Source organism: Melospiza georgiana, chromosome Z (genome assembly GCF_028018845.1).
Source record: "Melospiza georgiana isolate bMelGeo1 chromosome Z, bMelGeo1.pri, whole genome shotgun sequence".
NCBI classification, from domain to species: domain Eukaryota; kingdom Metazoa; phylum Chordata; class Aves; order Passeriformes; family Passerellidae; genus Melospiza; species Melospiza georgiana.
In genome coordinates, this window is record NC_080465.1 from 75,628,267 (window position 1) to 75,650,918 (window position 22,652).

The 22,652-nt window shown below is 43.1% G+C and overlaps 1 protein-coding gene across 14 annotated transcripts in view; it reads right to left on the minus strand.

Annotated features, from left to right (window-relative positions):
* CELF4 (CUGBP Elav-like family member 4) overlaps positions 1–22,652 on the minus strand; it is a 712,585-nt gene that overhangs the window by 97,926 nt on the left and 592,007 nt on the right. For 10 of the 14 annotated variants that reach the window (XR_009115967.1, XM_058044471.1, XM_058044473.1 and 7 more), the window contains exons 4-5: positions 20,461–20,589; positions 15,398–15,477 (exon numbers count right to left, since the gene is read on the minus strand). Coding sequence is in view for 13 of the 14 variants with exons in the window: in XM_058044471.1 (XP_057900454.1) it covers positions 15,398–15,477; positions 20,461–20,589 (209 nt within the window). In the remaining variant the exon portion in view is untranslated. The remainder of the gene's footprint in view (positions 1–15,397; positions 15,478–20,460; positions 20,590–22,652) is intronic. The other 4 variants (XM_058044482.1, XM_058044480.1, XM_058044472.1 and 1 more) reach the window with 1 other exon arrangement.

The following is a 22,652-nucleotide window of genomic DNA, read 5'->3' on the forward strand; positions in this document are numbered from 1 at the left end:
CGACAAATGAATATTTTAATGCATACATTTCCTGCTAATTATCACCTGGACCAGTTCTTAATTAGATTTCAACACTCATTTAATTAACCCTGATCCAAGAGACTGTTTGGTAACTTGCATCTAATGATTTAAACCTATTTGCAGCTGTATTGGAGGGAGGCACTGGTCCACAGCAGATTGGGCTGTTCAGAGCTGCTGTTGTGATTTGCAGAGCAGAGCCTGCATCATGATGAGCACAATGCAGGATGGAGGATTTTGAAACTGAGTGAGAGTGTCTTCATTTTTGCAGAAGGCGTTTCTTCTGCTGTGACCTGCTCCTGTTAGCATGACAGGCAAGTGTAAATAAGTTGGTGTCTTCGTCCTTCTCCTTTTCTCTCGCTCTCTATTTGCCCTGGAAATCTTAGGGCCAGGGAACTGCCTCAGGCATTTGCTGATGCCTCACACTGTTGAAAACCAAGCTATTATTGTAGATGGCATCATGAAAACATGGGTAACTTCCACATGAAGTGCTCGCCCCCGGAGTGTTCTTCCCTTCTGATGTGAGTCATAGTGACTGCACAGCAGCTGTTTGACCCAATGGGATCTCATCTTGCCTCCTGAGAGATGTTTTTCTGGGCTGCCTGTCGCAGCAGGACTTCAGGCCTCTTTGAACATTGCTATCATATACACGGGGCAGAAAGGCCATTGGCAAATAGATTCAAGCTAGACCACACACTACAAAGAAGGAAGAGAAAAAGAAGAGGTTTTCCTGAGAGTTCTCTGCAATGAGATGTGCATGTAAGCGGTTAAAGGTGTGTAGCCAGTAGAGATGCTGCACTGCTCTTGAATACGGAGACTGACCTTGGGATTGATGCTTTCAGTGTGTGGTTCCTCATGTGCAGCTCTTTGATGTGGCCCAAAGGAAATCAGGCAGTAAACTGTATCAGATCAGCCAGTGCGGGACTTCTAACAGTGGAGCCAAATATTGCTGTTCATATACAGCAGAACAGGGCTGCTTTCTACTCCAGCGACTGCTACTAATCCACTGGACAGCAATAGAAATGCCCCAGAATGGGCCATGTTTTCCATAGGGTAAAAATGCTGCAGCCCTTCATCTGGATTATTTATTGCTTCCGTGAGGAGTTAAACCATGGAGTAAATCAGCTGTTGTCTGCTGGCAAAGGCAATAGGTCCTGTCTGCTGTGTCATTTACTAGTAATACATAATCTCCAGTTCTCAGACTGGACCTCATATTTTGCCAAACCCCATGAGAGTTACACTGGGTAAGTCAATAACATTTGAAATGTACTTCTACATTTTTCAGAGGAAAGGACCTGTTCATTTCTCTACCCTGCAGACCCACAGTCAGAAGATACTATCATGAAAGTGAGCCTTCCTGCTGATGCCTCTGCAATAGGCTGCTTGCAATTGGAATTTATCTCTTTTCCCCTCAAATCAACCTCCTTTTTCAAGTGCTGTGATATCTACTGATGAAAAGAATGATAAGGGCTAAGTATTATTATGCTTCTCCTATTCTCTCTTGGGCCAGCAAGTCTACTTAATATGGCTATCTTTCTTCCCATCCCCCTGCCGTGCATGGTAATGAATTGCTCCCCTTAGTCAGCAGAGTCAGGCACTCTCTAGGTTGGTGGGGCGAGGGAAAAGATGGAGGAAAAATCACTCTGCGCCACACTCACTTTGTAATCCCTAATCAGAGCCCTCTGTGAGAAAAACTAATTTCCCAGGCTGTCTTGACGTGTGAAATAAAGTCATTCTTGAAAACAGGAGCTTGACAGGTCGCTTGTGAAATTTTATATTCAGCTAAAAATAAAATATCCATCCATTGATATTTCATTTAAAGGCAAAGGAAAACAAATCTATTGCCTGGTTGTTGGAACTTTTTCGCATTAGATATGGTCTTCCAAATGGAGCGTATACACGGATTAAGTAAAAGCGTTTCAGGAGGCCAAACATTACTACCCAGGAGCAGGGAAAAATCACGGAATCACAGAATCAACATGGATGGAAAACACCTTTGAGATAATTGAGACCAGACACCACTGTGTCAACCAGACCATGAGTGCCACATGCAGTCTTTCCTTAAACACCTCCAGGAACTGTGACTCCACCACCTCCCTGGGCAGTCCATTCCAATGCCCCATCACCTTTTCTGTGTAGAAATTCCTCCTAATGTCCAACCTAAACCTCACCTGGAACAGCTTAAGACTTTGTCCTCTTGTCCTATTGCCTGGGAGGAGAAACTGACCCTCACCTGGCTACAGCCCCATTTCAGAGAGTTGTGGAGAGAGATGTAGAGGATACCCCCTGAGCCTCCTCTTCTTTAGGCTAAACGACCCCAGATTCCTCAGACATTCTTGGCTATCTTGCAGGCGTGATGGCACCCAAGATGATCTGTTCCACAACCTTGCTGGGGACCAAGGTCAGGCTGACAGGTCTGTATTTTTCTAGACCCTTCTTCCAGCCTTTCTGATGGATGCACGTCACATTGGCACCTCCAGCCATCTGGGATCTCCCCAGTGGGGCAGGACTGATGGTAAATGATGGAGAGGGGCTTGGTGAGCTCCTCCACCAGCTCCCTCATCACTTTAGGATGGATCTCATCTGGTCTCATAGACTTGTGAGCCCCTAAGTGACTCAGCAGGTCTCTTTCTGCTTCTGCTTGGATTACAGGGGGGCTGTTTTGCTTCCCATCCCTATCTACTAGCTCAGGTGTCCAGTTGCTTCTCCCTAGAACAATATTCTTAGGAAAAGTTCTGTGAAGGTCTGGCCTTGCAGAATATATGCATGAATTTCCTTTTCCTGCCAGCCCTATAAATCTGCTCTGATTCCTTAGGTTACTAATCTCCACAGATGGTTAGACACCTTTTTCCTTCAAAACTGATGAATCTGGGCCTAATTTGCCAAAGTAATTACATTGCGTTTCACTTTAAGCTTAGTGAATCTCCTGCTGGAGGCAAACATACATTTAAGTCCTTTAACACAAGAGTGTCTCGTGTAGGTGGACCTTTACATCTTTGTTAGCTCAAATGGAGCCAGATAAAAGTTCTAGGCCAAAAATATTTTGTAAAAAATTTGTTATATTAAAGTTCCAGTGTCTAAACTCTTGAGTGTAAGAGATCTGAATATGCAGATCCTGTAAAATACCTTCAGCCATGAACACAAAGATGCTTAAATGAGTAGGTGCTGCTGGACACTTGTCTTTTGGGCAATGACTGTATTCCTAAGTGTCACCAAAGAAAGTGGTGGAAATTTTGCCTTAGCACTCCCTTTGTGACTACAAAACAGAGCTGTGAGGATGCTGACCTTCAGCAAGACAATCAGGGTAATATTTCCATGCAAGAATCCTTGATGTTAAGGCCCAAAAGCCAAAGGAAGATTTATTTGCTTTGGGCTCTGTTATCTCAGGCCATTTGGCATGATGTCCCCTAACTTTGAAAACAAATTTGGAATTTTTTGGAAACGCCTATGCAGCTCTATTGAAGAGGGCTGGTGGATTCGACAGTGGGGTTGGACCCCAACCTGGGATTTTAGGCAAGTGAAAAAGAAACTACTGTCCAATTAAACTGCAGAGCAGTGGGAATTTCTGCTAGGCAGAAATGTAATTACCCAGGCTGGAAAGTGACCAAAAGACCAGGACTAACATCCCTCCCATCTTGTGAAATATGTTATTTTTCTGCACTCAGGGCTTCAATTTCATGTCTCATCTGAAAGATGAGTAGGACAGCAGTCACTAGGAGCTATTTCCACTTTACAGTCCTGAGAGCTGGTTTAGACACTCTTGAGAGTGACAGAGATGGAGAGGGGAAAGGAGGCATTCATCCAGGACCGTAGTGATGGACCCTTTGATAATGCTGCTCCCTCAGTAGAGAAGATTCTTCATGCAATGTCTAAGCAGAGAGAGTTGCTGCAGGTACTTTGCTTCACAGGTCTCCGGAGCTGTTAATTTATTTGGAGTGGAAGCTTGATTTAGGTTTTATTTGCCCATACACTACTTACCAGGTGTCTCTCAGAGCTGAAGTTATTGCTTTCCACAGGGCAACAGAATCATTGAGTCCTGGTGTCACTGTACCCAATTCTAATTAGGAAGAACTCAATATATAACCCAAGTGTTAGTATGCCTCTCGAATCAAAGCCAGGTATCTGAAAAACCTAAACTTAAAAGCAGAGTTGTTCAAGCGCTTTTTTTTTCAAGCATTTTTCAGCTCAGTCTATGAATGATAAAAGTCCTCACAAAATCATTCACCTCCCTTAATGCATTATGAAGTGGGAGGTATTGTTACATTACACTAACAGAGTAGTGATTCTTTCCTGATATTTAGGACCATGAAAGGAGTAAATGATTTTTTTGCCTATTTGAAGAAAAACATAAAATTAAGAATCCAAAAGAAAATGTTGTATATTTCCCCTTTCCAATAAGAGCAACATGGTTTAAAAGATTAGGTATGTTTAGTTCCATATTAACTAAAAATATACTTCCCCATAAAATATACTTACACCAAAAAAAAAAAAAAAAAAGCTTAAGATTTTTTATAAATTATGATTACTATTAAAAACATGTTTGGAAGCTGCAGCATAGAGACCTATGAATGATCTTTCCATTCAGTTAAACAAGCAAGGATGAAAATAAGAGAAGTGGAATTATTCCAGGGTCATAATGTGAATTGACTGTTGTCAAAGCAAAGCAGAATCTCAACCAGGTATGGAGATGCTGATGCTTCAGGACTCTGCCCACAAGAACTCCACACCTCTTTGGCACCTCAGGATGAGGACATGAACAGCCTATGATGACTTTGGGGGAAAAAAAGAGATGTTGAGGAAGGGCTGGCAAGCTGGGCAGATACATTTCAGATGTTCATATGACAAAAAAGAACATTTCCAAGGCACTGCATTGCACATGATTGTGCTTCCCAGATCCCTGTCATGCTGCAAGACTCCAGGCTATTGTGGTGTAAACCATGCTGCCCAATTGAGATAGTAAATCATTTGAATTTTTGCAACATATTTAAACTGGAGATCTCCAGGCACTGTCGAGACATGGGCTGGACCAGATGGGCTTTAAAGGTTACTCCTAACCCAAAATTTTCTATGATTCTACAGTTAATTGAGAAAATATTCTGCTTTCAGGGAGGTGTCACCCATGCTTTAATACAGAGAAACAGATGGTGAACTGAAGCAATGAAATGGTGTAAATTCAGTGCAGCTCTCCTGGGTTTTGGTGAAATAAAAAGTTGGTTTATGTTGAAGGATCTGCCCTTGCTGTTTTCCACTCCACTAAGACTGAAACACGCCACCTTCACAACCACTATTCCTGTGGGCACCAACCAGACCATTTCCATTTGGAATGAGAAGTCAAACATGCTCTTTTATGTGATTTCACTTGCCAGTGGACATCTGAGGCAAAGACATTGGGGTCTGGTAGGATGCTTCACATTCATGACTTTGTGTGAGCTTCAGCTGAGAGTATTATTTGAAAGTCTGATTCTTTGTTCTGATTCTTTGTTTTGATTCTTGGAGGACATCTTTGTCCTCTAGAAATTAAATTTGAACTTTGCAAAACCCATTTGGATAATAGCTACTGCATCGCTAATGCTATGTTTTGCACAGGGATAGCATTCCACCATTAACTGAGATCTTTCTGTTTTCCTCACAAGAATGCATGCTATCACACACACCAGAGCAAGGCTGGGAAGGGGTGAATTTAAGGAAAAAAAAAAATGAGAAGAATCCAGATTGATTTAATGCTGATCCAGAGCCTACTTAACTATGTGGGAAGCTCCCACTGATATAAATGAGGCTTAGATCAAAAGATACCGGAAGAGAAAAGGAGGAAGAAAGAAATGCCCCCAAAGCAAGCAGAAGAGGTAAAGACAATGCTGATATCTTGAATCCTTATTACAGGAAGGTGGTGATGCCCAGTGGAGCTACCTCTAGCAGGCCAGGAACTCCCTTAGCAGGCAAGGATTCTTTCATTTCTCCCAGGCTGGAGGCTTCTCAATGATTCTGATATCCCAGGAAGGTCCCTGCCTGTGAATTATTTTAGCCCCTCAAGCACTAATCTCACACGGATTAGACAAGAGTTGAGTGGAGCAAGAATTGCAGGGGCTGCTGTTATCACCAGGACCTGGGCAATTCCCAGGAGTGGCACGATCCTGTTCCTGCCTCCCCATGGCCACCTCCACACTGCTGATTTAATGAGCAGCTCCCCTTGGACTTGTGAAGGGATGGGTGGGTGCCAACCAAGTATTTTTTTTTCCAGAAGGAGGCAATGTGGCTCACAAGCTTGTGTCCCATTTGGATGCAGTGAATGCTATGGGTCAGAGGGAGCAGGGAAGCCCAGGGAAGATGTCCAGTGACCCAGAAACATGATTAATTAGTTAATTTATGAAACTATGGGAGAGGCAGGCAACACAGTCTTACAATTTTACTTTTTGTTGGAAGAATTAAGGGAAATTATGGCAACACTGGGAACCTGCTGTCCCAAAGCTTGTAGAATCAGCAGTCCTGATGGAAGTGCTGGGATGGGGTCTATGAGCATTTTTCCCCCTCCATCCAGAGCCCACTGCTCCATGGGAAGCAAAGGTGAGCTATCAGGAGTCGCTGGACTTTGGTAGAAATGGCTGCAAACTCACATGTAGGTATTACATGTCCTCTGCTTTTTTCATCCTAAAGGACAACACACCTTTATAAATGGTGTTTAAGTAGCATATTCAAAAAATCATTTATTACTGGAAAGAGGGCCAGGCCTGCTGCTGGTGACTTATAAATGGCTTTCTAAGTTATTACTAATTTTTTAATACAAGGAATGGATGTGCTGTGCTTTGCCCTGAGTTAAACAAAACAGCCTCTGTGTTGCACAAGGACATTGCAAAGAATGTGTGTTCTTTAGAGAGTTCAAGATCAACAGAAAAAAGAAAAACAGGGTCAGAGTCGACATCTCAATTTTCACCCCTCAGTTTTTCTAATATCAATGGTGTAAAACCAGGCCTCAGCCTTCTGCATTAATTTGGACAGGTGGACTGGCAGCGATGGTACCTCACTCTGTGCTGGGCTTTTTCACTTTGGGCAATTAACTTTCAGCCAAACTCAGGTATGAGTCATGAAGGACACTTAGATGCTGGAGCTGCGTCAACTTTCAGCCTGGATTACCTCTGAGAATCTCCTCTTTGAGTTTCTGTGGTCATGTAAAAGGAAAGTCTAATGGATTTTCCACTTCCTATTTTAGTTTCAAGAAGAGGAGGCTCAAGAGGAGAACTTATGGCTCTCTGTGACTACCTGAAAGGAGGTTACAAGGTGGGGACTGTTCTTTCCTACTGTGGCTGCAGTGAAAGGTCAGAGAAAATGGCCTTAAACTGAGACAAGAGACACTAGCTAGATATTAGAATGAAAACCATTGTTAGGGTTGTCAGGCTTTGGAATGTGTCACCCTGGTGGAGTCACCATCCCTGGAGGTGTTTTAAGAGGCATCTGGATCTGGGTGATGTGGTTTAGGAGTTACAAAGGTGGTGCTGGGTTGATAGTTGGACTTAGAGATCTCTTCCAACTTCGATGGTTCTGTGATACCATTTACCCTGAGGGGCTCAGTGGCTCTGTCTCTACTGACTCTCACAATGTGGCTTTTACCAGTTGAGAACTTGATCCCATGCTGGAATCTCAATGAAAGTAAATTTTGTTGGTTAATTAATACTCTGAATTGTGGTCTGTTTAACTCTGTTTGTACTATGGGTTTGTCTGTGGTTCTGTTTATGTTACTGGGATGAAGACATTTTCAGTAAGTGAGGGGGTGAACTGAAAACTTAAACTTTGATATTCTTAATTCTGTGTTTCTCAGATATCAATAAATATTAAGATTTAGATTCTCAGGTGTTCACTGGTTATTACTTCTCTACTGGAACCAGGAACAACAGCTGCTGTCACTTGGTTAAGAACAGCCTAAACAGATAGATTCATTATGTAAAAGACTTGCTCATTCCCATACATTGTATTATTTTTTCTTTTGTTTCTCTGTTGTGTCTTGTCTATTAAGGAGACCTTCAGATGATGTAACTACTGGCATTTTGAGCATCAATCCTAAACCCTCAGCTACTCAAGACAGTCTCTCTTGGGTCCTAGACCCTCTCCTTCAACTGTAACAAAAGTGTAGATGACCTTGAAGTTTTATACTTTGACTGACACTTTGAAGCAATTCATCCAGCCAGGTTAACCCTGGCCTTTAGTTAGCAAACTGCTGAGTGTAGGAGCTGTCCTGTCAGAGGTTTTTATGGTGTTTAGCACACAGCAATTTTCTCTAGGAACAACAGTAACCACATTTCCAGCAGCAGTAGTCTGAGAGGATGTCTACCAGGGTTTCTGGGAGGATGAGAAGAGTGTTCCAGTTAATGAGAGACCTGCAAACACGAAGATGTGGCTCCATGCACCTGGCTCACTAATTTGGGTGACTTCCCGAAGAAAGTGTCTTGCTGGAAATGGAATGCACTGCAGCTTTTAAACAGCGGCCCAACTACCCCAACTTTGTGGAAGTGAGAAAGCCTTCTGAGCACTAACGGCTGCCATGAGCCTGAGGGGAGAAGGGAGCGTGCAGCTGGATGTGAGCGCGTATTTGCAAAGGAGGGAGGAGCGATGAGGAAAGTTTCTCCTATGAAAGAAATGATCTAATTTGAAGCAAGTCCCTCATGGGAAGAGCTGTGACAGAGGCTGCTCTGTTCCTGTTAATTTTCACAGTGCAGCTGTCAGCGGGTCTGTAAATAGTACTCTGCGAAGCCAACGCTTCCTATCCACACATCAACCATTCAATTAACAGAAGAACAGAAGAAGGAAATAAAGTGCACCACAGCCTTCTATCACGGCTTTGATGTTTTCCAGCAATTTATGAAAGTGTACACAAATCTAATTACAAGCCCCACTGCTTCCCATTTACATGGAGCTCCTCAAGTTCAGAGCTGTTTATATCAAAATAATTGTTAAAAATACCTCAGCTGATGTACGGCATTGTGGCCCCCCACTCACCGGAGCCACCAGGCTGCTCCTCCCAGGCAGTTCTTGCCGACTCAGTGCTTTAAAGGGTGCAGCCTGCTCCTGCAGAATCTGCCTCCCCTCCGCTTGTGAGCGCAGCACCCGGCCTGCAGCTCCATCGTGCCCACAAAGGCCCATTCTCCTCCTTTCCTCCACCTGCTCAGAGCATCTTCTGCACGCTCTGCACTGCTTTCCCCTCCGCCCCGAATCCACCTAAATATTTCTCTGCTGGGTTAGTGGGGGGTGAGCACAGCTGTTCAGCTGTTTCCACAGCGGGGCTGTGTCTGAAGGCAGCCTCACAGAGCTCTGCAAAGTCACAGCAGCACCACGGGAATGCACAGCAATAACAGCAGCAATCATTAGTGTGAGCTGGGGGTGGCTTCCTTGGTGGGGTGCCTGAGCCTCCAAAGCCAGGAAGATGAGAACCAGTGCCCCGTTTGCCATTAGCTTGAAAGAGGCCACTGCGCAGGACAAAGCCACTTGTAAGCTGTGGTTTAGTGCCTGGCATCCCTGCCCATGCCAGGGTGCTGGAACTAGATGATCTCCAGGGTCCCTTCCTACCCAAATAATTCTGTGATTCTTGGGACAGTTTTTGATACTCATATTTAAGTCACTCTTACCTGATAAACCAAAGAGGTGACAAATTCCTTTAGCTTAAATAATGGAAAAAAATATCTTATGGTATGAAGGGATGGACAGTACATCGTCTAAGGAAAGAAGACAATTTTTTCACCTGATTGTTACCCATGTTTGGCTGGAAATTTTTCTACTATGGGTGGACTTTTAAAAAACATGATGGACAGACACTCAAAATCAACCTCATTCAAGGTGTTATGCCATTCATATTTTCTTGCTTAATAAAAAGTGTAAAGTACAACAAGCACTTTACAAAGTACCAAAAGATCTAATCTATATGTCATCTAACAACACTGAGCAATAATTGCATCATTTGATATTGGTGGTTCCTGGACACTGTTGATGAATTTGGTTTTGTCATTTGTGTTGATAAGAGCTGCCTGGAAAAATATTTAAATGAAAGCCTCCAAGTTAATGAAGTTGTGCATTGCAACACTACCGTTTTTTCAAAGTTCAGCTAAACTGAATCTTTCTCTGAAAGGCAGACGTCTGTTCAGTGCTTGTGTCCAAGTCTCACATTTCCCTTTTCACAAAACCAAGGAGTCCATCTGAAAAGTAATTTTCATGGAAAATGTTCAGCCAGCCGTGGATAGACTTGGAATGCTATTGCCTGGATGCAGAGGAAATGTTGTGCTTTGACCAAGCTGCTGCAGGCTTGTGCAGTAAAACAAAGAGAGAACTTGGTCTGTGTGGTAGGAGAAGCCACCAGAAGCTTGAGACCTTGATGGCCTTAAACTCCATTAATTAAAGAAGGATATGGAATGAAGATAGTGCTGACATTTTATTGTGTTAAGCAAGTTCACAGCGCATCTAATGGAACAGGAGTCAGGGGACTCTGCTGCAGGATGCCTGGTTTCTGAATCCCAAATTGCTTTATCTGGGCAACCAACATCCAGGACAGATTTCAGGTCTCCCAGCATTGAATGTGAAGTGTTCACTTTAAGCTGCACTGGCTTTGTCTTTAGTTTTTAAGCACTGGTGCTTTTTTGCATTCTGGTCCTTTTTTCATTCTAAGTTGCACTTTGGATGATGAACCACTATTTTGGAGCTGGAGTACCATAGCAAATTGATGCCTAAAATTAGCTAAAAAGCACACTTCTATTTGGGCTTGCCTATTAGTTTGACAGGTTTCAAAATCTATTTCTCTAAAATAAAATTTCTCCAGAGGTATCTATTTTCCTCTATTGATTATAAGAGAAACTTAGATGACAAACTTGGGTGACAACCTCAGACATGAGTTTCTTAACTTCTGGATGTCTTAAATTAGGTTAGATGGGGCCCACCTCAGGTATTCAGTCTAAGCCTGTGATTGAGTTATCCATTATAATGGGACAGACATGCCCAGAAGGTGATATTGCCCATCCTAGCACAGAAAAAGTGAAGAATGCACAAATCTCTGGAAATGTCCCTCTCTCTCCTTTCTGCAAGAATCCTAGAAGACATTTAGAATAGGTCACAAACTTTCAGATAGTTAAAGATAAGCCAAGAACATCACACTCTTCATTTCTCACCCTTGTGCAGGAAATGTAAACAGTAACAGTACTGTTCTTCCCCTTCTAGGAATGAATTCATTACCAAAGCAATTCCGAGTTGCCTCAGTGGGCAACATGGTGAAAAGGGTGCAAAACCCTCTATTTTTTAACCCTGTGTAGCTTCTGGGGAAGATAGCTGCTGTGACTTAAATGTGTATGATTCTGCCCTCTACTCTACCCTCTTGAGATCCCTCCTGCAGTGCTGCATCCTGCTCTGGGGGCCCAAACATAAGAAGGACGTGGAGCTGTTGGATTGAGTCCAGAGGAGACCACAGAGATGCTCAGAGGGCTGGGGCACCTCTCCTCTGAAGACAGGCTGAGAGAGCTGGTGTTGTTCAGGGTGGAGAAGAGAAGGCTCCAGGGACACTTTACAGCATCTTCCTGCACCTGAAGGGCTACAAGAGAGCTGAAGAGGGGGTTTTAACAAGGGTCTGGAGTGACATGGAGGGAGGGGAATAGCTTCAGACTGAAAGAGGGCAGGCTTAGGTCATCTGTTAGGAAAAGAATTGTTACTGTGAGGGTGGTGAGGCAGTGGAGCCTGCTGCCAGAGAAGAGCTGTGGGTGCTCCATCCCTGGCAGTGACCAAGGCCTGCTTAAATGAGGCCTTGACAAACCTGGCGCAGTTGGAAGTGTCTCTACTCCTACTAATGGACATGTAGATGATCTTTAAGGTTCCCTTTCAATCCAAACCATTCTGTGATAGTTCAATGAAGTTTTGGGAAGAGTTTGCTTTGTGTGGGTGGACGGACAAGGCCACATCTTAGATTAGTATGATGTGTTCTGCAGAATGACTCTTGTGCAATTTGGCTGTTGTCCAGGTATGAAGACATGGGGAGAAGGAGAAAACCAAGCTGAGGATGATGCCTAGGAAAAGTGTGACTGACAGGTGGAATGATAATATTGTCCACAGTGATTGAAAATGAAGGTGGAGGATAGAAAAAACAGGTTTTGTGTGGAAAAGTTCAAGAGCTCAGTTTTATACATATTGAACTTGCTCTGACAGCTAAACATCCACCAAGAGATGGAAAGACAGACCAAGATTTTGGGTTGGACAGGAGTCAGTCCTGAAGCAGAGAAATTAGTTCTGCAAGCTGTCACTACAGCAATAGCAGCTGAATTTGTGTTGGTGGAAAAGGCTGTTAGGGACAAGACTTGGAACAGGAAGAGAAGAGAACGATAGGAAGGGACCTGTTTATGTCCCCATATGGATGGGAAACAGAGACAGAAAGGAAGGAGTAATCAAAACTAAAAGTACAGGACATATAATTACTGTAAATATGTTATAAATACTAGCAAAAGTACATGAATATTATGATCTCTTATAAAGGATGATATAGAATTCCAGTAAAACAGTCTCATAAAGTTGATGAGCGAATAGAAAATATGATCTAAAAAGACAAAAAAGAAGCTCTCTTGACAGGTAGGTAAAAAAGGATCTTTGTGCCTGCTCAAAATTATGGGATTTTGGGTAGCTTATTTCTAAAGGAAATTGATTGTGTAAAAATTGGAAAGATTTAGACTTGATGGACCCTTAGGAGAAACAAGTGCCTTGCATTGTGAAATGGGTTTGTAATGGCTGATGGTCAGGCACTTGTCCAAAGTAAGGTTAATTAAAAAAAAAAAAAAAAAAAAGGAAAAAAAAAGAAAGGAACTTTCATAAAAGAAAGTTGCCTTTTGAAACTATTAGGCAACATATGTTGTGTGAACAGGAAGTCACAGCAGAGCAATAATCCTGACAGCTGTGGAGAAACAGGAGTCTGCCGCAGGAGCGAGCGGCCCGAGACCTGACAGGAATGATGATGGATGCCCTGCTGGTGGTACACGAGGACAAACCAGGAGATGCTGAAATTGGCTGAGCCACAGCAACAGCGTTGAGTTGGCATCGCAGCCGGGCACATGAGGCCAGTCCTGGTGGTGAGAGGAATGGAAGGGGGCTGAAGGAAGATGGCAGAGATGCCCCCCTCCTTCCCAAGCACGATGGGCTGCGTCTGCATCTCACCACGAGGTGGCTGCATTTCCCTGTGAACATCCAGACAAGTCCTGAGCGCCGCTGCAGGCCCCAAAGTACCATAAAAACAAGAATGGGCACTGAGATCCTGGCAGGATTTGGCCTATCTCCTTCAAAGAGCCTTAGAAATTTTGAGCCACCATGGGGAAAAACCACAGAGGCTCCATGTCTTCACTGAGTGTTGGTCACTCTGCAGGTCCTCACAGGTCTGCAAAGATATGGTGGCATTGTTGTGGCGGCTTGTAGCTCATGGGAGACACAAGGCAGTGCCATGTAACTTAGCTTATAATGAAATTAATTTCCTCCTTGCTTTTTCTGTGAACTATGTACTGTGAGGTTCAGCCAATCCATGGAAACTTGTGAAGCTATGGGAACTTGATTCTGAGTCTGGGATGGCCATCTAATAAAGGATAAATTGTGTTGTTTTTTCAGATGCCCAGCTCTGGTTATTATAGAATGTTTCTATAACAGGTGTTTGAGTCGGATAAGTCAAGAGGACAAATGGTCTCATAAAATTGATCCATGAAGTGACCAAATTCTCAGGTGTTTACATCCTAAGCTCAGGTGATATCACCAGGATGGAGTCATAAATTGTTCCCAGGTGGCTGTGAGATGAGTATGTTTTTCTAATCCAAAGTGTTGGGAAAGTAGGAAGGGAAAGGCCTGGGGAGGAATAATGATATTTTGGGTATATTATATCTAGGCAAAATCTTTAACTCTCCTTGGGTTTTGTCTGTTTTTTCATGTCTGCCTTTTGCCTTTGTCACAGGAATTTGCAGGGTTTTTGGGATGAGGGCTGACTTTTTACTAAACCTTTTTGTGGTACCACACCCTACTGAATTGAAATTCTTGATGTCAGCTTATAGACTATCACTTTGGGTCAAAGTTTGAAAGAATGTCACTAAAAGTTCCTCTTTAACCTGTCTCAGGAAAGACATCCATAATATATCAGTATGGGATGTCAGCATCAAACCCAATGTCTGGTTTTTTCTAGGAGAGCCTTTTAGGAAGAGACTCTTAAAAGTATTTAAGTACTTCAAAAAATGGAGACCCCATATTTGAGGAGACATTTTTGGTACCATCACTGGTAAACATGTACCATTTTTAAACTGATTTGTCTAAGATGGGGTTCCAAAAAATGAGATCTTGATAGTTTGCTAGTTTTAGAAACCTTTTTGCTTGTAAAGAATTTTCCTTTTTCATCCCTGCACAGATCTAGAGAAAATCTGTCGGGCCCACTTTAAACTTATTTGGATAAATTCATGAATTTACATTAGAGTCTCTTACTGAAAGGGAGATTTTACACTCTCAAATATTTTTAATTGAGCTTTCTTGTATCCTTTCCAAGTTGTCAACATGCTTCTTAGCCTTCCATGATTTACACTGTGAATAATTAGTAATAAAAATAATACACTATTATAATAAACCAAAACAACTTGTTCCAGATTTTCTTCTCCTACTGACAGTGGAATGCCTTATATCCTTCTCTGTCTCATGGTGGTGCACGGATATCTATTTGCATGGAAATACAACCCCATTTCTGTTTTATTGAACAATCAGTCTTGAAACCCCATATGATTAGAAATTTGTGCAAGTGGACTGATCCCTCAGATATTTCCTGGAAGATCCAGTAATTGGTCTGAAACCAAGGTCTGACACCTTTCAAGGGGCAGGTGAAGGGGACCAGACTTATGCCCAGGTTGGTACTTTTTTGGTAACAGAGACAGGCACCCATCACTGTTATGATATTTCTCTAGTTGCTACTACCATGATGTGAACATGCTTCTCTCTGCTGAGAGCTGGCAAAAAATTCTTTATCCTTTGCCTAGAGACAGGCACTCTCAGAGCAGGGAAAATGAAAAAAAAACATTAAACACTGGTTTTTACTTGATTCATCCCTCTGAAAATTTAGAGGTTGTGCCCATGGCGAGTCTGACCCAAACTTTTTGGCATGTGTGAACCATGTGTCTTTTTTTCAGGCCATCAAAACTGCAGGTGACAGAACACAGCACCACAGAACATTGGGGTTCTGTGCCAGTGAGGAATGACACTGCCATCCCAGCCTTTCCTCTGCTGAGTTAAGCACACCCAAGGCCCTGGGCCTGGATGATGAGTTGTAGAGCACAGGTAAGTAATTTCTCCTCCTCAATCAGGCCCCAGGGCAGCCAGGGCTGGCCCAATTCTCACTTGCCCGTGTGACAGAGCTACTCACCGGCATTGTCTGGCTGCCATGCAAGGCGTTGATGGCAGCCTGGGCCTCTGCATGTGAAGAGTATTTCACAAATGCACACCCTGGAAGAGGAAAAAGAAAAGCGTAAGAAAGTTTGCGTGGGTACCATGAAATTCCATCTAGCTAAGTGTCTTGTCCTCAGAACTGACTGATAATGTGGTTGTGAAGAAGGTAAAACAAAAAAAATATGTGTCCTGTGTTGCAGGCATCTTTTCATAAAAAAATCCTTTCCTGAGGATTTTTCCTCCTGAGAAGCTGAGAGGCCTCAGGAACAAAATGTAAACATTGATTATGTGCTGCTGTGGAATGCAACAGGTGCACCTGTGATTGGTCTTATGTGGTTGTTTGTAATTAATGGGCAATCACAGTCAGCTGGCTTGGACACAGAGCCCAAGCCAAAAACCTTTGTTATCACTCTTTTCTATTCGTAGCTTAGCTAGCCTTCTGATAATATCTTTTTCTTCTATTCTTTTAGAATAGTTTTAAAGTAATGTATATTATAAAATAATAAATCAAACCTTCTCAAACATAGAGTCAGATGCTCGTCTCATCCCTCATCCAAGAACCCCTGTGAACACTGTCACAGTCCTGGTCCCTTTCCAGAGTCCAGACATCAGCAGCCTGAGGACCTCTTAGGGCTAAGCTGCTTCCAGAATTCCCACATTACTTGTAACAAGTACTGACAGACACAAACTTAGCAAGAACATCTTGAATCCAGTCATGTTTTGACATCCACAGCTTTCCATGGCAGAACCTTGCACAGCTTTACAATTTATTGAGCGAAAAAGCTGTTTCTTTTATTGATATTAGACCTAATGATGAGTGTTCCTCCCTCTGTGGTTGTGAGAAACAGCATGGAATCATGTGCAAGTCACTGGAAAGCTGCACATTCTTGACACAAGCAAGCACAGGACAAATGTACAGAAGGTATTTGAGTTACTCCAAGCCCACAAGGTACCTTATGATTTCACTGCTTGGTAGAGCTCTGTGACAGACTGCCCAGAGCCTGTCTTGGCTCCAAGCCACTTAGGTCTGGCAAAGCATGAGACACCTTCTGGTGAAGTAGCAGGGGTGGGAGAGGTACCCATGTGTTGATTACCATCCTGCCACCACTGAAACTCGAATCTTAAGTTTTTCATAGCTGCAAAGTCAGTGCCTGTGTAGGTGTTCTCTTCTGGACATTAGAGAAATGTGGGCAGTGTTTCTCTGGCCTGTATTGCTGTGTGGGGAATCTCACACCAAACTCTTACATAAGGTTTTAGGGCAGAAAGGTGCATTTATGGGTGTGCGCTAGAGTGCAGAAATGATCAACACTTCAAAGGGTTACATGCACTTCTAGGGTGGGGGAAAGTATTGCCAACACTCCCAGCTACAAGCAAACTGACTCAGAGATGGGAAGGGTAATTTCCATATGCTAAGGCAGTTTCTGGAACAGATTGGGAGAGATCTGAGAAGTTTTGGCTTCCATCCCCTTCTATTACTACCAAGGACTTTTGAGCTTTTAATCAATTTGCAAAGCCCTCTCGGTTTCCCTGAAGGGCTGCAGATTGCAGGGCACAGGATGCCAGTCCTGACAGTGGGATGGCTCTCCAGCCCCTTTGCTGCAAGTTTAGAAAGTCTTCACACCCCTTTGGATCCCTACAGCACAGGGTGGAATTAGAAGAGATGCAAAGTAGAAGAATGAACCCCAAAGGTCCCTAAAATCATCACTGCAGGCTGATTGAAGTGAGATTGAAGAAAGCAGTGATAGCCTCTTCTAAAAATAATATACACATATAAAATATCTAACAGTTCACTTTGAGGGCTGTTCACTTTGCATCACCCTCCCAATACTGCACTCAGGCTGTATTTCAGGAAAAGCCCAATGATTATTGCTAATAGTTGGATCTAATTTATAAGGAGCTGAGAAGAGACAATCATGAGAAAATGAGATAGATAAACTTCAGCTGGAAACAATAAGGATCAATTATGACATAATCCCAGCCCAGCATTCCCAGGCTCCTGAGATACTGCGTCTTCCTCTTCATTAATCAGAGATAATCCAGAATTAGGGTGTTTAATTATTTGCAGAGATTCTTTTGTACTTTCTGCCTCTAAAAAGAAGATGCTGATTAGCAAATATACAAAAGCTTTCCTGTTCCAGTCACCAATTTAATTTAGAGCAGGGTTTTTGGCTGTGGTGCTGCTATCATGTTGAAGGCTTCACTCTTGTCAGGTGAAATTCACCCCTGTGCTGAGGGTCCTGATGGATCAGTGGAGCTGGATAAAGGTGGGAATAAAGGGAGTAGCAGGCATTTATCTTGTTTAATGCTCAGGATGCTAATGGGATCCCTCCTACTGCTTTCTATTAACTGCTTCCAGTAGGTTTTGAGGTAGCAGGATGAGTGAAAACTCAGCTTTTACTGGTGTAAATGGCAAGGCAATAGCACAGATCCCAACGTTTTGTCCTTTTTGTTTGTGCATTCAATCAGATGGCTTCTGTACACAGCACCAGAAGTGCACATAATCTTCCTTGCCATTGTCACCAGAGCTGCCTCCAGGAGCGGGTGAGCTGAGGATGTGAGTCATGTCACTCTCCTCAGAACAATGGTGTCCTTCTGACAGGAGCAGCTCTGGAGTGTGAAGGGATTTTGACACACACAGAGATATAACCTCTGCTGAACAGGGTGATACATGTGCTTAAGGTTTTCTTGTTCCTTTGCTTCCAGGCTAGGGCTGCACAGAGAGCAGCAGCAATGAAGGCGCTGTGGGTCCTTCTGCATCCACTTCAGGTCCCTCACCTGAGTACTCCTGCCTGCACCCTCATGAGCTTCACCTGGAGTGGTGCAGAAGCACTCCATCCTCTCCCAGGGTGCTGCATTCCCCTTCAGGGTGAGAAATTCCTCAGTCCCAGCTCTTCTGCCACTTGCTTACCTGCTCCAGCCACCCTTCCTAGCACTGCAACTCATGCAGGAGGTATTTCTGCAGACCCTGAAGGCCATGGCCCATGGCTCAGGAGAGCACCCACAGCTTCAGGAAAGGCTTAGGCAGCTTTTTGGCTATGCCTGGCCTGGAATGGGATTAAACTGGGGAGCTGCTACCCAGCTTCTGAGAGCAGTGCTTGCACTGAGCTACCTGAAGGGTGTAGAGGCTCACCACAGGGATACCTGGTGGGCTGGGCAGGATTTAAGTGCATGGGATCTGACTGCTATCTGGAATTTAGACAATCTGCTTAGATCTCAACTTACGTAGAATTTAAGCCTTATGGGTTTTGCCCAAAATAAGTAGCTCACAAGCAATGTGTGTCACATATTGGTTTCTAGCAGATGGAAAACATTACAGACTGGGAATAACTTTGTGGGAGTTGTGGCTTGCCTGACTGTCTCCTAAGATAAGGGCACTAGCCTTAAGTTTTCCATTGGATTGACTGCTCTGTGTGCATGCGTGCATGCACGAAACCGTGTGTGTGTAAATTAGGAGCTTCACATTCTCAGTAAATAGCACCAGCAAATGGAAGCTGGTAATATTAACTCTGTCAAGGCTCAGTATTGATCCTGAACAGCTCAGTGAAACGTCAGCCTGAGACTGCAGTCTGCTAGCACTAATAATTAAACTGGTTAGCAATATGGAGCTGCCACTCAGATTCTGTCTTATAATGAAATTGTTTTAGAAGGAAAAAAAAAAAAAGATAGAGCAAGTATGAAGACAAGTCCATGGGTTGGATGTCCTCTGGAATTTGTTTCTCACAGAACTCAGACTTTATTGCCTTTATTATTACTCTGTTTAACTCCTTTGTCATTAAATTTCATTCCAGGTGGAAGCAGCCTGACATGGTTTTTTTTGCTTTTTCCCAGTTTACTGATTTGCTCAGTGAATGACATGCTTAACTGTCTGCTGTTATGATGGCTGGAGCTTCTCTAGGACATCCTAGCCTACTACTTCCCTGTGGGCCAGCCCCTGTCTTTGGGTGTGGTGGAAATGAAGTGAACCCAAAACTGAAAAAAGGTGCCCACAGTTTATTTTAAGCCATTTATATCAAGAAGGCTGATCTGTGCTGATGTGTGTTGAACAGCTATGAGGCTGGTGTAAAGTAATTTTTTTGGCCACCAGTGATTTTATGGAATAACAATGTCTTTCTCCAGTGCATCACTGTGATTTGGATTTTTTTGCAAAAATTTTGGATTTTGCAAAAAATCCAAATCGCAGTGATGCACTGGAGAAAGACATAGTTGCAAAAATGTGCTGGTTGATGTTGTACCTTGTCAAAATATCCAGTGAGATAAGAACTGTGTGAAGACTGGCCTCTTCTCTGGTGTTGCACATACCCACACATTTTATGCTATATTATATGCAGATCAATTTTAATGGACACATTAATGGCCAGGAGGAGAGGGTTTCCTATTCAGATTGAAGTTACTTTGTCTAGAGACTTTTGGGGAAAAAGATAACCTTCCTGCACCAGAAAGAAGCCTCATGCTCATTCTTGGGCTGTAGCAGAAGATCTTTTGTGCCATTCAGGTAAAAAAGTGGCAGAAGGAGGAAAGGAACCTCAATGTTTTTCAATGAAATATTTGCGTGTTTCAAACAGTAAATGAATGTAATATTTAAACTGGCGCATGTACCCTTGCAGCTGCAATCACTGGCTGGTATGAGCCCATACAAAGAGCAGGTGAAGAAGGGAAAGACCTGGGGCTGGTGGATGAGAGACAAACAGAGGCGATGATGGAGACGGTGAGCCAAGATTTAAAGTATCAATATTGGCATTTTTAAAGAAAGAGCCATTCTGTTCAACAGGGTGGGGAGAGCACATCTGGAGTGAATGTAAAGGCCTTGTTCAGAGGGGAGGCATGAGTTTGCATGTGGTGACCCACAGCCCACTGGAGATGAGTGTTTCACAACGTGATCAGCGTTTTCCTCTGACGCACAAGCAGAGAGCGACCAGCAGAGTAAAAACGTGCCCCCGCCTAAAGTAAGAGGAGCTGTTCTGGGGGCTGCATGATACGGTTTGTCACACCAGAAAATGATATGTGCACGAAGAGCAGGGTACAGCACGAGGCATGCCTTACCTTTGCTGTTGCCGTCGGGTCCCCGGAGGATCGTGCACTCCTCGATGTTGCCAAACGCCTCGAATAGCCTGCGCACATCGTCTTCCGACTGCTGCTTATTGAGCATGCCCACAAAGAGTTTTCTGTCTTCTGGAACAAAATAAAGAGATGCTTACCATATTTCAGGAGGGGTGTGAAAGCCAAGATGGCTCAGTACCACATGCAACACAAGCAGTCACTTCACCGAGGTGACACACCTCAGAAGCTGATAGTCTTTTCGGGTGACTGGCTCGAAAAAACTTAACAGCCTCTGACTTCACATGAGTACTTGGAAATAATCCAGCAAATTTTGGAAAAACCAAACCACCAAACAACAAACAAAAATGGTTTGGTTGTTTATAAAGTCTTTATCTGCCTCTTAAAACCTAGGCACCAAAGTCTTCCAAATCAACTTCTTCTGATCAATTTTTGCAGTCAGTTTGCAGTAACTGAAATGACAACATTGCTCAGACTGCAATCCAAGAGGAATGTGATAAATATAGTATATTGGAACCAAGTCCAAATGAAAAATAACATAAGTTAGTAGCCCTCGCAATACTAAATAAGTTGCAGGAAAAAAATGTTAAACATAAGCTTTTTAAAATCAGGATATAACGGAAGTCACAGCCTGTAAACTGGAGATTTGTCATTCATGCCCACTCAGAGACATGTATCTACCAGTTTGGATGAGATTTTTAATATATTTATAAAGTTCATTTGAAATAAGCCCAAAGTTTTTGAAACTTAAATTGTTTTTTGAAATATAAAGTTAACTTATATGATTGTTAATATATGAGATAGCTCAGGCAGGTGGTATTTCATGCCAAAGCAGGATGTTTTCTGCTAGTGGATAATTGTGTTTTGAACAAGGATGCTCAGGGTGACCCAGCACTGTGCACTCACAGGACCAAACGTGTCCTGGGCTGCACCCAGAGCCCCGTGGGCAGCAGGGCAGGGAGGGGATTCTGCCCCTCTGCTCTGCTCTGCTGAGACCCACCTGGAGCCCTGCATCCAGCCCTGGGCTCCCAGCACAGGAGGGACAGGGACCTGCTGGAGTGAGCCCAGAGCAGGAATTGGAACTGGATGATCTTCAGGGCCCCTCCCAACCCAAACGATTCTATGATTTATACTTGGCCTTAAACCAAGTTTGGGGATCTCCATGGGACACCTCCAGAAAATAATGGTGAAAAAAATAAGATTGTCAGAAGGATCTCAGAGGGGGCTGAATGATGCCTCTCGATCAGGTTTCTGTTCAAAGACTACTACCATTACACCAAGAAAAAAAAGGAAATTTACATAGTTTACATCGTGTATGTAAACAGGCCATTTGCACATGATTCATAAATGTCTTATTTATGATTCATTAAACACTATGTAAATGTGTGAACCAAGAGGGTTTTTTCAGAGCACGTTACTGAGCAGATGTAACTAATTTGAATAAATATATGTAAATATCGAAATAATTTTTTAAAATTTAATTTATTTTTTTTAGTGTACAGGTTAACCTAAAGCTGAACAAAACACTGGTTTGCAATAACCCTTTTCTGCTGACTAATTGGGCAATTCATGTCACTTTTGTTCACTGAGAAATCACTGGAGTAGGCAATCTGTTCTGCTTCAAACCAGTGTTTGATCAAAATTCCCCTCTCCAAGATGCACCTGCACATTGGCAAATTACTTTACAGCCTTGGATGTGAATAATTTTTCATGCAGTGGCTATTGAATGAGGATATTAGGAGCTTTCAACCCTGCAGTCGAGTTATCCACAACAATGAAAAGTGTACTGCCCACAGAAAAGCAGGAATTATGTTGCCTTCAGCTAGGTTGCTGAACTTGTAGGAAAAATAGGTTTAGGGAGATACAGGTACACCTCTGATAGGTGAGAAAAACAGAAATGGCCTTCTCATAGACCTGTTAAAGTAAAGAATATTCCTACTTTATGTTGGAATTTATTATGTAGAGAGGTGTGTGGAGGTCTTTGCTGGCAACAAAAAGTTCAGATTGTACTGGTGCACAGAGCCCCACCTAACACGACACAGTTTGTAGGTTGTCCCCACCTCACAAGAAGGTGGTATGCACATGTGAAAGGCTTGTTTTCCCAATGGCCTAAGTGTGCTGCAAAAGAGACTCCAAGATGTGAGGTACAAGCCTCAGAGAAGAGCTGGTGAAGTTCA